A 17,667-nucleotide genomic window follows, 5' to 3' on the forward strand; every position below is an offset into this window, starting at 1 on the left:
AACTAAATCATCGCAGCAAGGGCTTTGTCAAGGCTGACCTTAAAAACCTCTAAGGAAGGAGATTCCACCACCTCCCTAGGTAACCCATTCCAGTGCTTCACCACCCTGCTAGTGAAAAAGTCTGTCCTGATATCCAACCTAAACTCCCCAACTGCAACTTGAGACCATTACTCCTTGTTCTGTCATCTGCTGCCACTGAGAATAGTCTAGATCCATCCTCTTTGGAACCCCCTTTCAGATAGTTGAAAGCAGCTATCAAATCCCCCCTCATTTTCTCTTCTGCAGACTAAACAATCCCAGTTCCCTCAGCCTCTCTTCATGTGTCATGTGCTCCAGCCCCCTAATCATTTTTTGTTGCCCTCCACTGGACTCTTTCCAGTTTTTCCACATCCTCCTTGTAGTGTGGGGCCCAAAACTGGACACAGTACTCCAGATGAGGCCTCGCCAATGCTGAATAGAGGGGAATGATCATATCCCTTGATCTGCTGGCAATACCCTACTTATACAGCCCAAAATGCCATTAGCCTCCTTGACAACAAGGGCACACTGTTGACTCATATCCAACTTCTCATCCACTGTAACACCTCGGTCCTTTTCTGCAGAACTGTTGCCTAGCCATTCAGTCCCTAGTCTGTAACAATGCATGGGATTCTTCTGTCCTAAGTGAAGGACTCGGTACTTGTCCTTGTTGAACCTCATCTGATTTATTTTGGCCTAATCCTCTAATTTGTAGCCAATTCTGTATTAAACTAACCAAAGTTTAATGTAGTTTAGGGCTAAGCAGCTTGGGAATCCCTTGCTTATGCTTAGAAATATTGCCGTCTCCAAATTCCAGACAGCATAGTAATACAGATCCTTCTGGTCAGGAATTTGTATTCCCTTCCCTCAGTGTTCAAGCTGTGGTGGGATGAGGGCTGATGTATGTACCCTCTTCATGGATGCGGGGGAACGAGTCAGCCAAGTATTTTGTCCACTGATATTCTATTGGTTTGTCTGGTATCTGCAGGCCACATTTTTTGGAGAGAAAATGACATCTTTTGTGGTAAACTAGTATTTCACACCTGGTAATGCTTTTCTCCTGACTAGGGGGTGGGGGGTGAGGGGATTATATTCTTAGCAAACGTTTTTATCATTAGAGAGCAAACACTTAAATATTACCTTGTAATGTGGGATACAGATATTAGTAAGATTAATACAAGCAACATCCTACATGCATTTCATAAAATCTAAACACATTCTCATAACTCTATCTATTTAACAATACTAACACACAGGTGACCAAGACTGGTTTCCAGCTATGCATGTCAGTATTCAGTGAGGACCAGGGCTTTTGGCCTGAGTTGGCACCTGATCTGCCAGCTCTGCATATGTCATTGTAAATGTGAGCAGAATTCTGCCCTTGATGCACAGGAATAAACAGTATGTGGTACATGAGATATGGGGTCCATTCATTACTGCCTGTAGTGATTCTTGTTAGTTTGTAGAGAAAATCCCGTTTCTTTCCCCTTCCTTGACCTAGTCTAGCTCCTCTTATGAAGTAATATTTTGTAAGAAATTTGCAGTACTTCTCAACACTGGCAAAAATAATGGTATATCTCCACTATGCATCTAAAAATAGAATTTATGAATTGTGTGTACCACATATATAAACAGAGCTGCTAGTACAAAGAGTCAAGAATTCCTCAGATAAGAGAGACTGTAGTTGTACTTCAGTTACTAGTGGCTTTTACTTTCCTCACCTAAATTTGTTCTAAATATTCTGGTTTCTAGGTCTTGATGCAGAGCTATATTATGTGAGGAATGATCTTATTAATCACTACGCATTGTCCTTCAATCTGTTAATACCCAGTGAGACCAACAGTCTTCATTTCAGTTGGCATGCTAAATCCAAGGTAAGCATAAACAGAATTTGCATTACATACCATAATATATGAATGTCTTGCCTAGATTTTTAACAAAAGGTCAGTGTCAATAGTTGGACCACGTTTTTGCTCTTTCCTCTGCACAAATTAGGATAGGCTAGTGCATAAAAAGATATGCTGTTGAGTTTTATTTTGTTTTGTTTTGTTTATATAGCCAAAGGGAACCAACTAATTGTGCTCAAGAAGAAATTTAAAGACTGAGAAGAAAAGGGCATGGCTTGTTGGATGCATAACATTTCTAAAGTGTTCAGAATATTTTTAAATAAGTGTTCTTTGGGGCATCATCTTTTTTACTTCAAAATACAGTTACAGGTTACCTGTCTATCAGTTGTGATACTGGCAGTGAATTAAACATGAAACAGACACTTGTGAATTAAGGCCTTTGAAAACTTGGAATCTTGTGTTCTGTGGATTCCTAGAAAAGACATTGCTTGAGGGAAGAGAGGGATCTATTTGAGTAGTATTTAGAGATCATTATTAAGTCCCAATAAGACGGAAGGGAAGTCATCTTTTATTTCATATATCCATTATAATTGGAGTGTGCAGCAACACCTGTGGTAAAGTTTGTTTATGCGTTTCCATTTTAAAGGATTTTGATTTACTTATTACTTCAACTTTGTGACTGAAGTTTTCGCAGCTGAAATTGTCTAGTCTGCCTGAGGGTAAATGTTTTTGTAAAATTTGAACCACAGTCATTTTTCTGGGTTTGAGTAAATCAATAATACAAACATTTAACATCATAGAAATGAAACCTAACGCAGCTGATCTCAAACTTCAGCAACCCGAGGACCCCCTTCTTGATTTGAAATTTTTTGGGAACTCTCAATCCCCTCCTGTTATAATCCAGCCCCCCCCCAATCGCTTGCTCGCTCTCCCCCACCGTCACTCACTTTCACCAGGCTGGGGCAAGGAGTTGGGGTGAAGTAGGGTGCAGGAGGGGATGTGGGCGCAGAGTGGGAGTATGGGTGTGGGAGAGAGTGCGGGCTCTGGGAGGGAGTTTGGGTGCGGGAGGGGGTGCAGGCTCCAGCCGGCTATTGCTTACCTCAGGCGGCTCCTGAAAGCGACTGGCACATCTCTCTGGCACTGTCCCTGCAGCTCCCATTGGCCGCAGCTCCCAGCCAGTGGGAGCTGCAGAGTCAGCCTCAGGGTAGGGGCAGCACGCAGAGACCCCCTCCTCGCTCTGCCCCTCCCCCAGGCGCTTCAGAAATGGGCTGGCTGCTTCTGGGAGTGATGGGGAGCCAGGGCAGGCAGGAAGCCTGCCTTAGCCTCGCTGCACTTCCGGAGGGGGACAAGTTGATCAGCGGGGCCCACGGACTCCCTACCCTTGGAGACCTCCCAGACATGAATTTTTAGTAGGATTTTTTCTGAGCTCCTGGGACACCATGTTTAATTCCCTGCAAATGCATAGCCCAGCCCACCTCCAGTGAGAACTTTGACAAAAAGTGCTTCTTAAAAGTACTAATTGTGCGGTATGTGCACAAAGTGTAATTTTCAAAGGTTCATAGATTGGACAAATCAAAACCAATTTTTGTTGGATCAGACACTCCTCAATGAAGACTTCTCCCTTCTACATTTTACTTTGCATCCAGGCATTTTGCCTGTAGAGCTAGCTGTCTAATTAAAAAAACAACCATCTTTGCTTTAAAACAAAGCAGGGAAATAATTTTTACTTGTCTTATAGTCAGTTACAACTTTTGGAAGGCATGGGCCTTGATCCTATTCCTGTGTGCAAGCATTTGCAGAATCAGGGTCTTAAAATGGAAAAGAACCTTAACTGTAGTTGAACAAGTTTTTACCTGTATAGCCAGCCGCCTTATACTCAAACTTACTAGGTGAGTGGTAATGTCTTTTTTCATTTCTTAATTCCCATAGATTGTTTGCTTTTGAGCAAATGAACTTAATATACTGGAGTTAGCCTTATCTTAAGCATTTTTAAAGGATTATTTAAAAAACAACAACTCTGGCCTAAATTTTCAAACATGTAACTAGTGATTTAGAGTGCTCTTGGATGTCCAATTTGAAATATTTGAATAGAGCCTGATATTCAAATTCCTGAACAGCATGCCCTGTGAAAATCAGGTTAGGTGATGAACTTGAGGTACTTTAAATCCAAAAAAATTGATTAGTGATTTTAATTTTATCTCTCTCATAAAAATTGCTTGAAAAGGTGTTAATATTAATTGTTTTATCATTGGAGTTTCTTAACCTTCTCCCACGTATTGTTACAGGTTGAATATAAACTGGGATTTCAGGTAGATAATGCTATGGCTATAGATATGCCTCAGACTAATATTTCTGTACAAGGAGAAGTCCCTCGTGCTTTATCAGGTGAGTAAACAGGCTTTCAGCTTTGAAGGCACATGCAAAGTACTACCATGAATACTGTTTTTCTGGTACTCAGTAACGTTTCCTGATTTCCCCAGAAATGCATATAGTATAATTTTGTGTAATTTTGTTGTGCATAACATATAAGAGACAACAATTATGACATATCTAGATAATTCTGTATATAGAAAATCTTAACACTTGTCTCATTTGATTTAGATGCACTGAACTATGTGATAAACAAATTCTACTTTCTGAAACATGCGAAACAGAGGAAAATCAGATAGTGAGAATTCCAAGCCTTTCTGATTGTATACAATTTTTTTAACTTTATTTAGCTAGTAGTTTAGCAGTTCGTTTCTATCAAACAAATATTTTCTCAGTGATTGTTCTGCACAGGTCTAGCTGTGCATAAGTATTCAGAGTGAATGATGATGGCTCCTTGTTTGAAGGCAATTATAAGTTGAAGTCATAAGAATAAATTCCCCTCTCCCCTTTTTTGGGGAAAAAGGGTACGCATTTTCCTGAGAAGGGAAGCACCACATTCCAAGAATATATAGAAGATTCTTATTCTAGTTTGGCCAACGGTTGTGCAGATTTTAATCTCTAGTGTATAGATAAGTAACTTAATGATTGCCTTTTTTAAAGAAAAGTAGTAGAATAAATTTAACATGTTAAGGACATTGATGCATTGTAAAAAATCAAATAAAAACAACCATTTGGTGTGTATTCATTCCTCTCTTGAATGTGTTTTAGAAATAAAACTGCATTGTGTGGGATTTTCACAAATGCATTCATTTGCTGCTGTAGCAGCAAAGTAACAGTTACTGGGCTTAATTCTGCACTGTCTTGTACCCTTTTGAGTTACTTGTACCTGTGAGCAATGGATGTAAAATGCTACTGTTTTGCTTTTTGTATCTTTTTGTTCTTTTTATACAGGTAAGCGCTAGAGTCAAGCCTATTATTTCTGCGGTTGCGCTGATATCAGTGATGCTGGTACATAGCCTTGAAAACAAACCTAGTCATAGCAGCAAAGAGTCTTGTGGCTCCTTATAGACTAACAGACGTATTGGAGCGTGAGTTTTCGTGGGTGAATACCCACTTCGTCGGATGCATGTATTCACCCACGAAAGCTCATGCTCCAATATGTCTATTAGTCTATAAGGTGCCACAGGACTCTGGTGCTTTTACAGATCCAGACTAACACGGCTGTCCCTCTGATACTTGAAACCTAGTCATGTTAATTTAAGTTAAATTCCCAGACAAATTTGCTCAGACCACTTTGGGTGCTGTCAAAAAGGCCATCTTGATGGTTTTAAAAAATAAGAGGAAGTTAAGCACTTCTGTGTGTGTTCCAAAGATAGTGAGGACCGCACTGAGCCTCTGCATGTGATTCATTAATATTTGGTAACTGCAATGTAGAGTGCATGGCTAACAGTTGTTTACCCCCAGATACTATTGGGTTTTTGAGATCTGCACACTTCAATTTCAGTTGTTGGATTAAATGTATTTGACAGCTGCTCCCTATAATGCCATAAGTGTTACCAGAAATTACCCGGTTTGAACACCAAAATAAAATTCTAAGAAAATGCTTGAATTTAAAACAAAAAGTGCAACAAAATCCTGCATCACTTGAAGATTGTTTTAAAAAAATTGTTGAAATGTATTGTAAACAAATGTCTGACTCTTGTTTTTTATTTGCAGTGTTTCGTGTTGAACTCTCCTGCTCAGGCAGACTAGACTCTGAGGTTACAATATTAATGCAGCTCAACTTAACAATTAATTCCTCAAAAAATATCACAGTCTTAAATTTCAAACGAAGGAAAATGTGCTACAAAAGTAAGACATCAAGCTTCCAAGATTCAGCAACTTTTAGTGTTAAAGTAGAGGAAAAAGGAGTGAGGGGACAGAGACTACGGTGATGGGTGTGGAATAAGAATCTCTCAGATGAATGAAACGTTTTCCAGGAATGTGAGAGTAGAGGGAGGGATGAGAAAGATCTCTTACCTTACAGATAAATAAGGGAAATTTGGATGAAGTAAGATGATGAGGGAACAAATAAATGTTCTAAATTTACCCATAATTGGGAAGGCAGGGCAGTTGATGGGCTTTAATTGAATAACTGGCTTTGTATTATGGAGATAGTGACTGCAGCTTCATAGTTATGACTGAGTTTTGCATTTAAAGCAGGGATACCGCCACTTATGTCTGGAAAATAGTCTCCCCAAAATTACAGCATTTTTAATAGACTTTTTTCTGAGAATTTAAAAGTAAATCTTATAAAGTAAGTTAAAATGATCTTAAAATGGGTCACTTAAACTTGGCACCTTGAGTGTCTTTTTTGTTCTTTATGATCTCAGTAAAAAAATGATGCAGGCATTTCAAACTCCCCATATAGTTAAAACACTGAAACTTGGAGAACAAAGCTACATTTGAATATGTTTTTGTGAGGATTAATGCTTTCTTTTTGTTTTTTGGCCACTTTTCATAACTGAACACTTCTTTTACTTGAGTCTGCAGTCATTTTGAAAGAAGTTTTAGAGTACTGTAAAGAATGTTTTTCTTTAATCTCTTATTCTCAATAGACTGCTCTTAGCAAGGATGGTCACTACTTCGGTTCGCTTGCTCCTCATAGTTCTTCAGTCTCCTGATAGCATTTGGTAGTGTGGTGGTGGTGGAGGGGGTGTCTGTCAGTCACCATCTACCTGAGGGCAGACTGACTTCACTTCCGTTTGGTTCTGAATTTCCAATTGAAAGTTTTTAGAAAATGTGAGCAAAAAGCAATTAAGCCACTTCTTATACAACATAATTAGTGTAAGGAGATTGAAAGCTAATATTTTGCAGGAAAGTAGTTCTTACTGAAAAATGCTTTTGTGGTGAAAATTGGTTTTGATTACTTAGGATAGTTTGAAAAATAGCCATTTGTGTATCAGTAGTCCTTAGATTTTGAGAATTTGTGGACAAAGATTATATTTTTCCCATCCATTGTAGCTAAGTACTGGATTGGGAGACTCCGCTGAGACCAAACATGGCAAATTCAGTTGGGAAGGAGAATTTTTGAGAGTTGGGAGCATGGGAAAACATGGTTATAATGAAAATCTGAAATTAACCTTAACGATAGGTTTTAATTCAGTCTGGCAAGTTAGGAAAACACTTATAGAACTGGACCAGATGATTCAGTGTAAAGGAATTAAAATACAAAATGTGTACTAGAACTTCACATTTTTCTCTTATTGATTTAGAATTTGAACAAGAAGTAAAAACTCCAACATCTGACAAAAACAGCAGCAAAGCTATTTGTAAGTAATATTAAGAGCACTTATTCCTCTTGGCATACCTTAACAGCAACCCTTTGATGCATCTTCTTTATGAAGGGAGTGATGTGAAAACAGTAACTTCCATCAAGTTCAGATTTTAGAGATAGGCTTTTTACAGTTTTGTTAACTCAATTCTTCTGTTCAGTCAGCAATATATAATTGGGGTGAGAAGATATTCTGGGATAATCACAACTTTTGCCTGATACATGACTCCAGAAGTTTTAATAGCTCAAAATCAATCTGTTTCTGACCTTTAGATTTAGAATCTGTTGTGTGTGCCATTTAACTTGCTGAAGTAAATGTGCAGTGTGAAGTGTCTTTGGCCCTTTTTATCTTCCTAACCATGTCCCGAGTTGGAAATGCCAACCACAGCATGCTAGCATCTGTTGTGGAACCCAAAATATAAGCTGCTGTAAAAATTCTTTTGGAACTCAATGAGAAGCTTTATTCCATTTCCTGTGGTGCTAATTCTTTACTTAATTATCCCTTGCACTTGTTTTGCCTAATATAGGTGATGTTTAAAAACCCTGGGGTGTGGGTAGGGCCCTCTTCCTAAAATAGGAGTAGGTCTTGCCTCCTTTTGGTTCACGCACATGGCAGCTTCTTAACACCGTAGAGGGCAGGCAGGACAGGTAGCCCAGTGGCTGCTAATTTGTGCTGGCCTCCAGGAATCAGTGCAGTTGAGGTTGGTTGGTTGAAAAGGCAGGCTTAATCACCTCTAAATGCTACTGCATTAAACAAGGAGTAAGACAGGCACCAGGGATCCCACTCATGAGGCTTGTTAAAGGCAGAGCGTGAGGTACCCTTGAGCCTACTGGCTAGGGAGCCTTTAAGCTTCAGGTCAGTTCTGGGGGGTAGCATATGACTTCTGGGCACTAACCCCATACTGCTCTCCAATATGAGTTCTTGAGTGTGATTCTCCATGCTGGATAAGGCTGAATTGGATTTCTCCTTGCTGCAAAGTTCTGCCTCTTCACAACTCCCCTTCTCTAGTGCAGTTTCTACCAAAATCTGCAAGAATGAGTGAAGAGCATCAGAAGCAAGTGGCTGGTTTGACCGCAGCTCTCCCAGTTTCCTCATATGTGCTTGGGTAGCGATAGCATTTTTTGTGGGGAAAGGATTGTTAGTTTCCAGTAAGCAGCCTCCCAAGACCAGCAGTTTGGAGGTCCCCTGGCCCCTTTACATTTAGCCTGGAGGAAATGAGGGGGGTGTTGGTGAGTATATGATGGCACTGATTGGGTTGTTGGTTCCTGGGCTTGTCTACACTGGCAGGTTTTGTCGATGAAAATAATGTTGACATGAAAAAATTGACAAAAGCAAAATCGCCACAACGAGTCTACATTTGCGCCCTCTGTTGACAGATCGTCCCCACATTCGGGGTGCCATTGTCAACAGTATGAGCAATGCACTGTGGGTATGTATCCCACAGTGCCTGGCGACACCATCTTTCGCTAGGTGTTGCGGGAAGGCGGAAACGGAGCATGGCGCATCCTAAGACATGCAAAATGTCCTGTCATGCACCACTTTGTGTCCCAGCCCATCAGTAGTTTCTGGCTTCCTTTCGTACCATTTTTACAACTGCCAGTCTTTGTAGTGTGCGCCAGCATCTGCAGTGAGAGAGGATGGATCCCGCACTTCTTTCTTGTGCGCTGTTAACTGTCGTGAGGACATCGCGCATGGCAGCAGAGTTATTCGCAAAGTTACTGACAGAGGATGAATCACAGGCACCCGAGTGTGATATAGACAGCAGCAACTTATCAGTGCTCTTGGCATTCCCAGAGCACCTGCGTACAGTAGATGGTCGCTTTTGGGCTAGGGAAACAAGCACTGATTGGTGGGATCGCATTGTCATACAGGGGTGGGATGAAGACCAGTGGGTACAGAACTTTAGGATGTATAAAGCAGCCTTCCTGAAGCTATGTGCTGAGGTGGCCCCCGACTTGCGGCGCAAGGACACCAGAATGAGAGCTGCTCTTTCGGTAGAGAAGTGTGTTGCAATCGCTGTCTGGAAGCTGGCGAATCCACACTGCTACTGGTCAGTTACAAATCAGTTGGAGTGGAGAAGTCCACTGTTGGGTCTGTATTACTGCAAGTGTGCAGGGCAATAAATCTCATTCTGCTGCGGAGGACTGTAACTCTGGGAAATGTGCATGAAATAGTGGATGGTTGTCCCTAACTGTGGCGGGACGATTGATGGCACACACATTACAATTTTAGTGCCAGACCATCTTGCCTCAGAATACATCGATAGGAAGGGATACTTCTCCATAGTGTTGCAGGCGCTTGTGGCTCACCGGGGGCATTTCATGGACATCAGTGTAGGCTGGTCTGGAAAGGTGCATGACACACACATCTTCAGGAACAATGGCCTATATAGAAAGCTGCAGGCGGAGACTTTCTTTCCAGACCACAGGATCACAATGGGGGATGTGGAAATACCCATAGTAATCCTGGAAGATCCAGCTTACTCCTTCTAGCCTTGGCTCATGAAATCTTACACAAGGCACCTGGACAGAAGCAAGGAGCATTTTAACAGGCTGAACAGGTGCTGCATGGTAGTTCAGTGTGCCTTTGACCGTTTGAAAGCTTGCTGGAGGTGTTTAAATGGCGGGCTAGACCTTACCGAGGATATTCCGGTGGTCATAGCTGCGTGCTGCACTTTGCATAATCTGTGTGAATCTTAGGGTGAAATGTTTGCTCAGATGTGGAGCACTGAGGCAGAGCACTTGGCTGCAAAGTTTGAACTAGGGCTGTCAGAAGAGCCCAGAGTTTAATATCAGAGAGGCTTTGACAATGAGGGGCAATAACATGTTTGCTTTGGAGTTGCTTCCCTTGTGCATCCATGAATGATTTTGGGGTCCAAGATCCATGCAACAAAATGCTTTATAAGCTTGTTGAGAATGAATTGATTGCTATACCGTTTTGTAGAACACAGAATAAAAACACTGTACCATTTAAATACCTTGGCCTTTATTTATTGTTAAAAAGGGTCAAACCTCACAACTGTGTGTAGCTCCAGCTATCATTGTCCAAGCTGTGAGAGGGAGTGGAGTGATGGGGAAACTCAGGAGTGCTGAGAGGTAAAAGAAATGTATGGGCATAGAGGAGGGGTGGGGTTGGCAAAGAATTGTGACTGTGCTGCAGTGGAGGTCGACCATGGATCTGCTCTGTCTGCAGCTGTATCAAAGACTTGAGCATCTCTGTCTGATCCTCCATAACTTTTAATCATCCGCTCTGTCACTTGCCTAGCAAATGCTGCATTCTCTTTTCTGTCCTAACTTTCGGCTTCCCAGCACCCCTTGTCTCTCTCTCATTGCGCTGCCGCACCTCCCTGAACATGTCGTCTTTGCTGCATCTTAACTTTTTCCTATCTGCTGAAGCTGGTTGGCAGGTGTGCGTGATGTGTTCCCCAAGGTCTTGGCTGCTGTGGACAATGCACAGAAGAGGGATTGTTACATTCCAGCAAACCATTGAAACATTTCAGTAACAAGGGCCTTTTGCAACTAGTAGCAATCATTTTCTCACTGACTCTAGGCAGGCACAGAGCTCCGTGAGCACCCCAATCATGGTGAGTGTCGAGAATGGGTAGAAGGTGGCTGTGGGTACGGACAAAACGGACACAACTTGCAGGGCAGATTTGCAGGGAACTTATTCTAAAATTATCACACACTTTTTCACAGGCAGCCAACCTGCTGGCTGACATCTCATTGCTGTGGGTAAGCAGGTAAACCAGGGCACAGCTACTACACGTTTGCAGCTTTCACCTTGGTCTGTATGCAGCTCAGCCATATGCTGCTTTAGTCCCAGTTCCAGTGATTGCTAAATGGTATGGTACAGTTTCCTGCAATGGGAGAACTAACAAGGCTGCAATCCCTTGCAACCTGCGGCAGAGGATTAACAAGTACCTCTTGGGAATGTTTCCGAGCCTCTCTCTGCTTAGCCATGCAGATTAGCTACATCGGGCAATGTCCAGCTTGCATAAAACACTACCTGCCTCCCACTTTTCGATTCCCTACACAAGCCACAGCAACTTACCCAGCATCTCATCTGCTTCCTGGTCCCATAGAGCACTTCTGGAGTGGAGAAAAGTTCCTAGCTGGCTGCCCCACCAGGCGACCCCGTTGGTCGCTCCACATACTCTTCTAGCTCCACTTCTTCATCCAGAATTTGAGCTTCCAAGTTACCCCCTCTTTCTGCTGCCTCCAAAGTATCCACGGGGCTATCAGCGATGGAGATGGGGTCATGACCGAGGATAGCATTCAGCTCCTTATAGAAGTGTCAGGTCTTAAGCGCACCACTGGAGCGATGGTTTGCCTCCCCCACATTTTATGGTACATGTGCCTCAGCGGCTTTATCTTTGCTCTGCCTGCTGCGTGTTCTGATCATAGCCCTTTTTACACAAGCCTCGAGAAATTTGCCCATGTGTGTCCCAATTCCTATGGGTCAATCGCAGCTGCGACTGAACAGACTCCTCTCCCCATATAGTGATCAGATCTAACAGCTCAGCGGTAGTCCAAGTGGAAGTGCGTTTGGTGCGATAGCCAGCCATGCTCAGGAAACGAGATTTAAAATTCTTGGGGCTTGCAAGGGGGAGGGGCGAGTTGGCTGCAGGGCAGCAGAGTTCAAACCGCTGACCAGAGCGGCAGCATGGGAATTGTGAAAAACTTTCTGGAGGCCAAATAAAATCGGGGGGTAGGGGGGAGAAGGCATTGTCTATACTGGTGGTTTGTCGACAATAAAGGGAGGGGAAAAGACAAAAGTCTCTCACAGGGGTGGAAGTTTTGTCCCCAAAACTGGCCGTTTTTTTCAACAAAAGTCCTATTACTGTGTGTACGCTATTGCTGTTTTGTCGCCAGAAGGCAGTTTTTGGCGACAAAATTTATCAGTGTGGACAAGCCCCCTGTCTTGGCCTTGGCTTAAGGCAGTAGGATTCTGGGAGATTTTTCATGTTAGAATGTTGTGATCTTTTCCTGTCTGCTTACTCTGTCCTCTACTGACCCCTGCTGGGAAAACAATCTTTAAATCTTTGCTTAATGGAAAGCTAAACATTGAAACACATCAGGGCTGCCTTTCTTTGCTCAAGTTATTTTAGTGTGATGTAAAACAAGTGCTAGTATTAGACTGAATTAGAAATGCCAACATACTCCTTGTAAAATCATATATGAACTCATTTTAAATTGATAAATGTAATTTCTCTCTCTTGGCGAAAAGTACATTTCAGCGACATGTTTTACCCTTCCATTTCAGTTGATCCTGTAAATGCCGCTCCCACCACTTCTACCCGTGTGTTTTATATCAGTGTAGGGGTTTGCTGTGCTGTTATATTCCTGGTGGCAATAATATTAGCTGTCTTACATCTTCATAGTATGAAAAGAATAGAGTTGGATGACAGGTAAAGTATACAATCTTCTTTTCATATGCAATTGTTTGACATTTGTGAAGGTGTCTATGTGTTGTGTAAAAAGAGACACTGAGAATCACTTGTAATAACTGAGAAACTAATTGTCACTGTTTGCCTGTCATAATGTTTTCCTTCCTTTCCTGTACTTAGACAATTTTGTCTTCTGACCTCTGATCTGTGCAGCAGCAACAGTCCATAGCACGGGATAAGTAAAAAGGCAATAACCTGGAATGCTGGCAGTTTGGGTGCCCTCCAGTCAATCAAAATCCAATGGCAGCTCCTCTCTGGCTTGTGTTTTTTGCAGAAGCTGAACATGCTTTGGCACTTCTCTTCAGACTTGTTTAATTTGAAGCTGTCCATTTTTTTTTCCCAAATGGTCAAAACAGAAATGCTGGGCCCAGCTATGTAAAGTGGCAGCCTAGTTCAACAGCAATGGTAGTGCACCCATTTGTTAGAGGGCTAGTCAGAATCGGAATCTCACGGGTATGAAACGTGGTATAGGAGATTGGTAAAGAAAAGGACCATACACTGCAACCACTATCTTGACACAGCCAGTAATTGAGATAGGAGGGTCTTTTAATACTTATGATTATATTCAGATCCTTTTCTCTGTCCTGCCTTCAAGTCTTATTGGAATACTTAAACTTCTTCTTTGTGGCCAGGAAGTTTCTTATCTCATAAGAACCCCGTATGACACTTTTTTTCTTAACAGATGGAAAAGGACAAGGAAGGGAATGTGCCTCAAAGTGAACTCTTTAAGATGGTTTTGCACCTATTATTTCACTTTCAGGCTGAAACTGTGTGGCGGTTAAACATAAAGCCCTGTCAGGGGCAGCAATTGCAGACATGGTTCAAAATCCCAGATCCTTTTGTGCAATACAGTTGACTAGGGGCAATGGGATAGGAGCTTTGGGGAGCCAAAAATTCAGAGCTACTCAGGCTATCGTGGCTGAAGAAAGAGGCTTTAGTATATCTGAGTACATTGAAAATAATCACTTTTTCCTACTTTTGAGAGAACTTGGATGCTCAAAAATTGTCTTCATTGTAGTCAGTTATTTGATGCGTCATTGGTATTATACTAGGGCCTTGGGACGCCAGCTGAGATCACAGACCCTTTGTGCTGTGCTCTGTACAAACCGCAAGTTCCTTTGTAGAAGATCTTACAATTTAAATAAGACAAGCACAGGCTCGGGAGGGGTTATAACATTGAACAATGTGGTGGTCTGTAAAAGTCCACTTTCTCTTTAGTTGTTTTTTAAAGTCTTGGTAAGGAGTTAGCTAACCTAAGTAAGGAGGGTATAGAAGGCTGATGAGCTGAGCAAACAGCAGTGGGAAAAGAGGCCCTCAAATCACTTGTGATCTAACCTGAGTATGATCTTTGTGATAGTTTACTACTGTAGCTATTAACTTTTGAAAGCCAGTTTGGCAGTCTCCTAAGAGTCCCAAAGGTTTACAGTACAGACCCATTTACGCATGGATGTCGGGAGTCGAGCCGTTACAACCACATGTTAACGGACTGTGGGTTAAGAGGGCCATGCTGAAATATCTTAAGATATATATATATACACGTATAATTATCTAGGATTACATACGTATTCACAGTGTCCCAAATACTGCAGGCCTATCTATTAACATCACTTTGCAAGAATATAAATTCAAATGTGTAATCTAATTAAAAAAAATTACTACTACTGCTACACAGGAGTGCAAGTAACTCAGGACTCTTACTGGTACCGGGCAGGGGCAGCTCTGGCCCCTGGGAGGGGTGGGGCCTCAGGTGGAAGGGGTGGGGTTAAGGGGTCTGCATTGCCCAGCCAGGCTGCCTGGTCTGCACTGCCCGGGGTTCCCGTGTCGATTTAAAGGGTCCAGGCCCTTTTAAATAGTCGGTCCCTTTCAAATAGCCATTGGCGGCCGAGGTGGGGCAAAAGGGGCAGGGACCTTAAGGCAATGCAGGGTCCTTTGCCGCAGCAGCGCTTAAACATTGCTGCGCCCCACTCTTGTCGGCAGCCCAGCACTGCTGCGGTAAAGGACCATCCTTAAAGTGCAGCTGTGGCAGCATTTTAATGTCCCTGATCTTTTTGCCTTCCCCGTTAGCAGCCCTGCTGGTAGGGTCCCTACCGGTAGGACCGCCGATGGCGAGGGGCCGGGGGAGAGAGGGGAGGGGCAGCAACGTTAAAGCGCTACTGCAGCAGTGTTTCAAGGACAGTCCTTTGCCGCGGCAGCACTTTGAGAATCCTTAAAGCGCTACTGCAGCGTGGCTGCCCCCCCGGTTGGCTGTAAAGACATACAACACGTTTCTGTTCCGCACTTCCTGTCAATTTCTGTGTCAGTGAGTACATAGCAAGTTCCTGTACTGCGCGTTAACGAGACTTGCATGTTAAATAGGTAGCACTGGGAGGCATGGCGCTACCGCATGTTAAGCGGATGTGTGTGTAAATGGGTCTGTACTGTATATACTGGCATTTTTCATACGTGTGTGCTTTCCACTTTGTGTGTGTGTGTGCCAGTGCACTGAAGCCACAGAACTTTTTTCCATAGATTTAACTTGTGGGGGCAGCACATGCAACCTCCGCCCATGATATAAAGGGGTGAAGCTGCCCCAACCCTCAGTTCCTTCTTACTGCCTGTGATCAGTAGTCAAAGCATGTGTGCTAGTCACGCTTTCCCTTAACTTTCTCTAAGAAAATAATTTCCATTATGTACATAACAGTTTATACTGATGGCTAGTGGTACTTGTTTTAGTAACCAGTTTAGTTTCTTACATTCTCTGGGCTTTAAACTCAGTAGCAGGGCATGTCTAGGTCTGTGGGAGTGAAGTGCTGTTACTGCTGTTAAAAACCCATGCCAGTCAGTGACCCTTATTTTAGTTTAAAGTGTTTAGGACAGGGTCGTGTATGACATAAGTCCCCTAGGTGTATGGGTTTTAAGACCAGGACTAAAGTTGAGTGGAGTTTGACTTCGACATATCTTACTGGAGGGGGCAAAGCTGTATCCATTAAGAACCCAGCTGCTCAGAACATAGCGATTTGGTCTCAACTCCATCCTGGCATGCACTGCGAGACTTGGCAGTTCCCCTTGTCACAGGGAATGCGTTCTCCTTCCCTGGTACCACATAAACACCAGAAGGAGTTGGATGCTTTCAGTTCCTCTAGCTAGAAGACGTTCTCTTCCACTTTGAGAGCTAAGGCCCCCGTGGAGACTCATAAGAAGTAGTCTGGTACCAGGCTTAGAGCTCAGCCTAATCCAGTTAGGTATTCCTTGATACGACATTCATCATCTAGCAATATATCTGTTGACTCTGGCATTACTTTTAGTGCCATCAAGACAGATTCCATTGCCAGTCCCTTGTACATCGACTTCGTTTGTGATACACTCCAAGCTCTTGGAACTGACAATACCTGAGGTTTATGCAGTTGTCAGGGACCGTCTTTGCCCCAACCCTGCGTTCCGTGACCCTAGTGACAGATGCTTAACCTTTCCTTTGGGGAGCTCATTTAGGGGACTTCCAGGCTCAGAGTCTCTAGTCTGATCTGGATCTCTCTATCCATATCAATATTTGGAAGCCTTGAGCTATCTGCCTGGCTTCCCAAGTGTTCCTTCCCCACATCAAAGGTTGTTTGGTGCAGGTGCTCAGACAACACAACTGCGATATCCTATCTAAATAAGCAGGGAAGTGCCACCTCAAAGCCACCTTTGCCAAGAGGTAATGAACCTCTGATCTTTCTGCATCAGGAAGGAGATTATATTCAAAGCATCTCACCTTTCCAGGTCTTAAAACCGTCTAGTAATCTCAGCAGATTGTTAACAGAGAACATGAATAGTTCCTCAGACCCGAAATAGCGAAGTCTATTTTTCAGATTTGTGGAATGCCAAAAATAGATCTGTTCACCACCTGGCAGAACAGGAAGTGTCACCGTTTCTGTTTGAGGGCAGGTCACAGCCTGGAGTCTGTGTCAGACTCCTTCCTACTATCCTGGAAGGGGAAATTCCTATACATTCTCCACCCCCCACATCCTAATGGCTCCAAGAGTTTTGAGCAAGCTCAGACAGGATCATGCCCATTCAATTTTGATAGCGCCAGCCTGGCCCCATCAGATTGAAAGGCTCAACAGATCCAACAATCAGTTTGGTATCCTAGAACCTTCCCTCAAGTTTTGGTCATAGTTTTGCAGGACTCTGCATCCTGGCCCTTTTGGCATATGCTGGTATCTTAGATGCCTAGTGGTTAACACTCCTGGAAGCAGTCTATTCACTTGGAGTTCAAAATGTTTTTTTTAAATAACAGGAAACCTTTCACCAGAATACATACCTCAAGAAACGGAAGAGATTTTCAGTGTGGTCCCAGCAGAAAGATCTCTCTCCTTCATGTGCTCCCATTCACTTAACTGGATTACCTGCTTCACCTGAAAGAAAGGACTGTCTGTCAGTTCTGAGAGTTCATCTGGCAGCTATCTCTGCATTCCATCCTCCTATAGAAGGAAACATCTCTTTTCCCCCCAGTCCTCTGAGTGTTAGTGGCCTGAATATAAAGATATTTATTTTAATAAAAATGGACCTCAATTTTTTTACCAAAGTGGTATTGGATTTTAATCTCAGAATGTATACACATCAATCTTTTTTCTGAACCCAAAAAACTTCAGACTGTGTATGTTGGTAGGACGCTAGTCTTTTACCTGAACAGGATTAAAGAGTTTAGAATGTC

At 42.8% G+C, this 17,667-nt stretch overlaps 1 protein-coding gene across 2 annotated transcripts in view; it reads left to right on the forward strand.

The window, feature by feature from the left end:
• Positions 1 to 17,667, forward strand: part of RYK (receptor like tyrosine kinase) — a 156,494-nt gene that overhangs the window by 47,267 nt on the left and 91,560 nt on the right. For both annotated transcript variants that reach the window (XM_030574891.1, XM_030574892.1), the window contains exons 2-6: positions 1,771 to 1,892; positions 4,151 to 4,250; positions 5,952 to 6,086; positions 7,490 to 7,546; positions 12,812 to 12,956. In XM_030574891.1, coding sequence (XP_030430751.1) covers positions 1,771 to 1,892; positions 4,151 to 4,250; positions 5,952 to 6,086; positions 7,490 to 7,546; positions 12,812 to 12,956 — 559 coding nt within the window. The remainder of the gene's footprint in view (positions 1 to 1,770; positions 1,893 to 4,150; positions 4,251 to 5,951; positions 6,087 to 7,489; positions 7,547 to 12,811; positions 12,957 to 17,667) is intronic.

This window comes from Gopherus evgoodei, chromosome 9, assembly GCF_007399415.2.
Source record: "Gopherus evgoodei ecotype Sinaloan lineage chromosome 9, rGopEvg1_v1.p, whole genome shotgun sequence".
NCBI classification, from domain to species: Eukaryota; Metazoa; Chordata; order Testudines; family Testudinidae; genus Gopherus; species Gopherus evgoodei.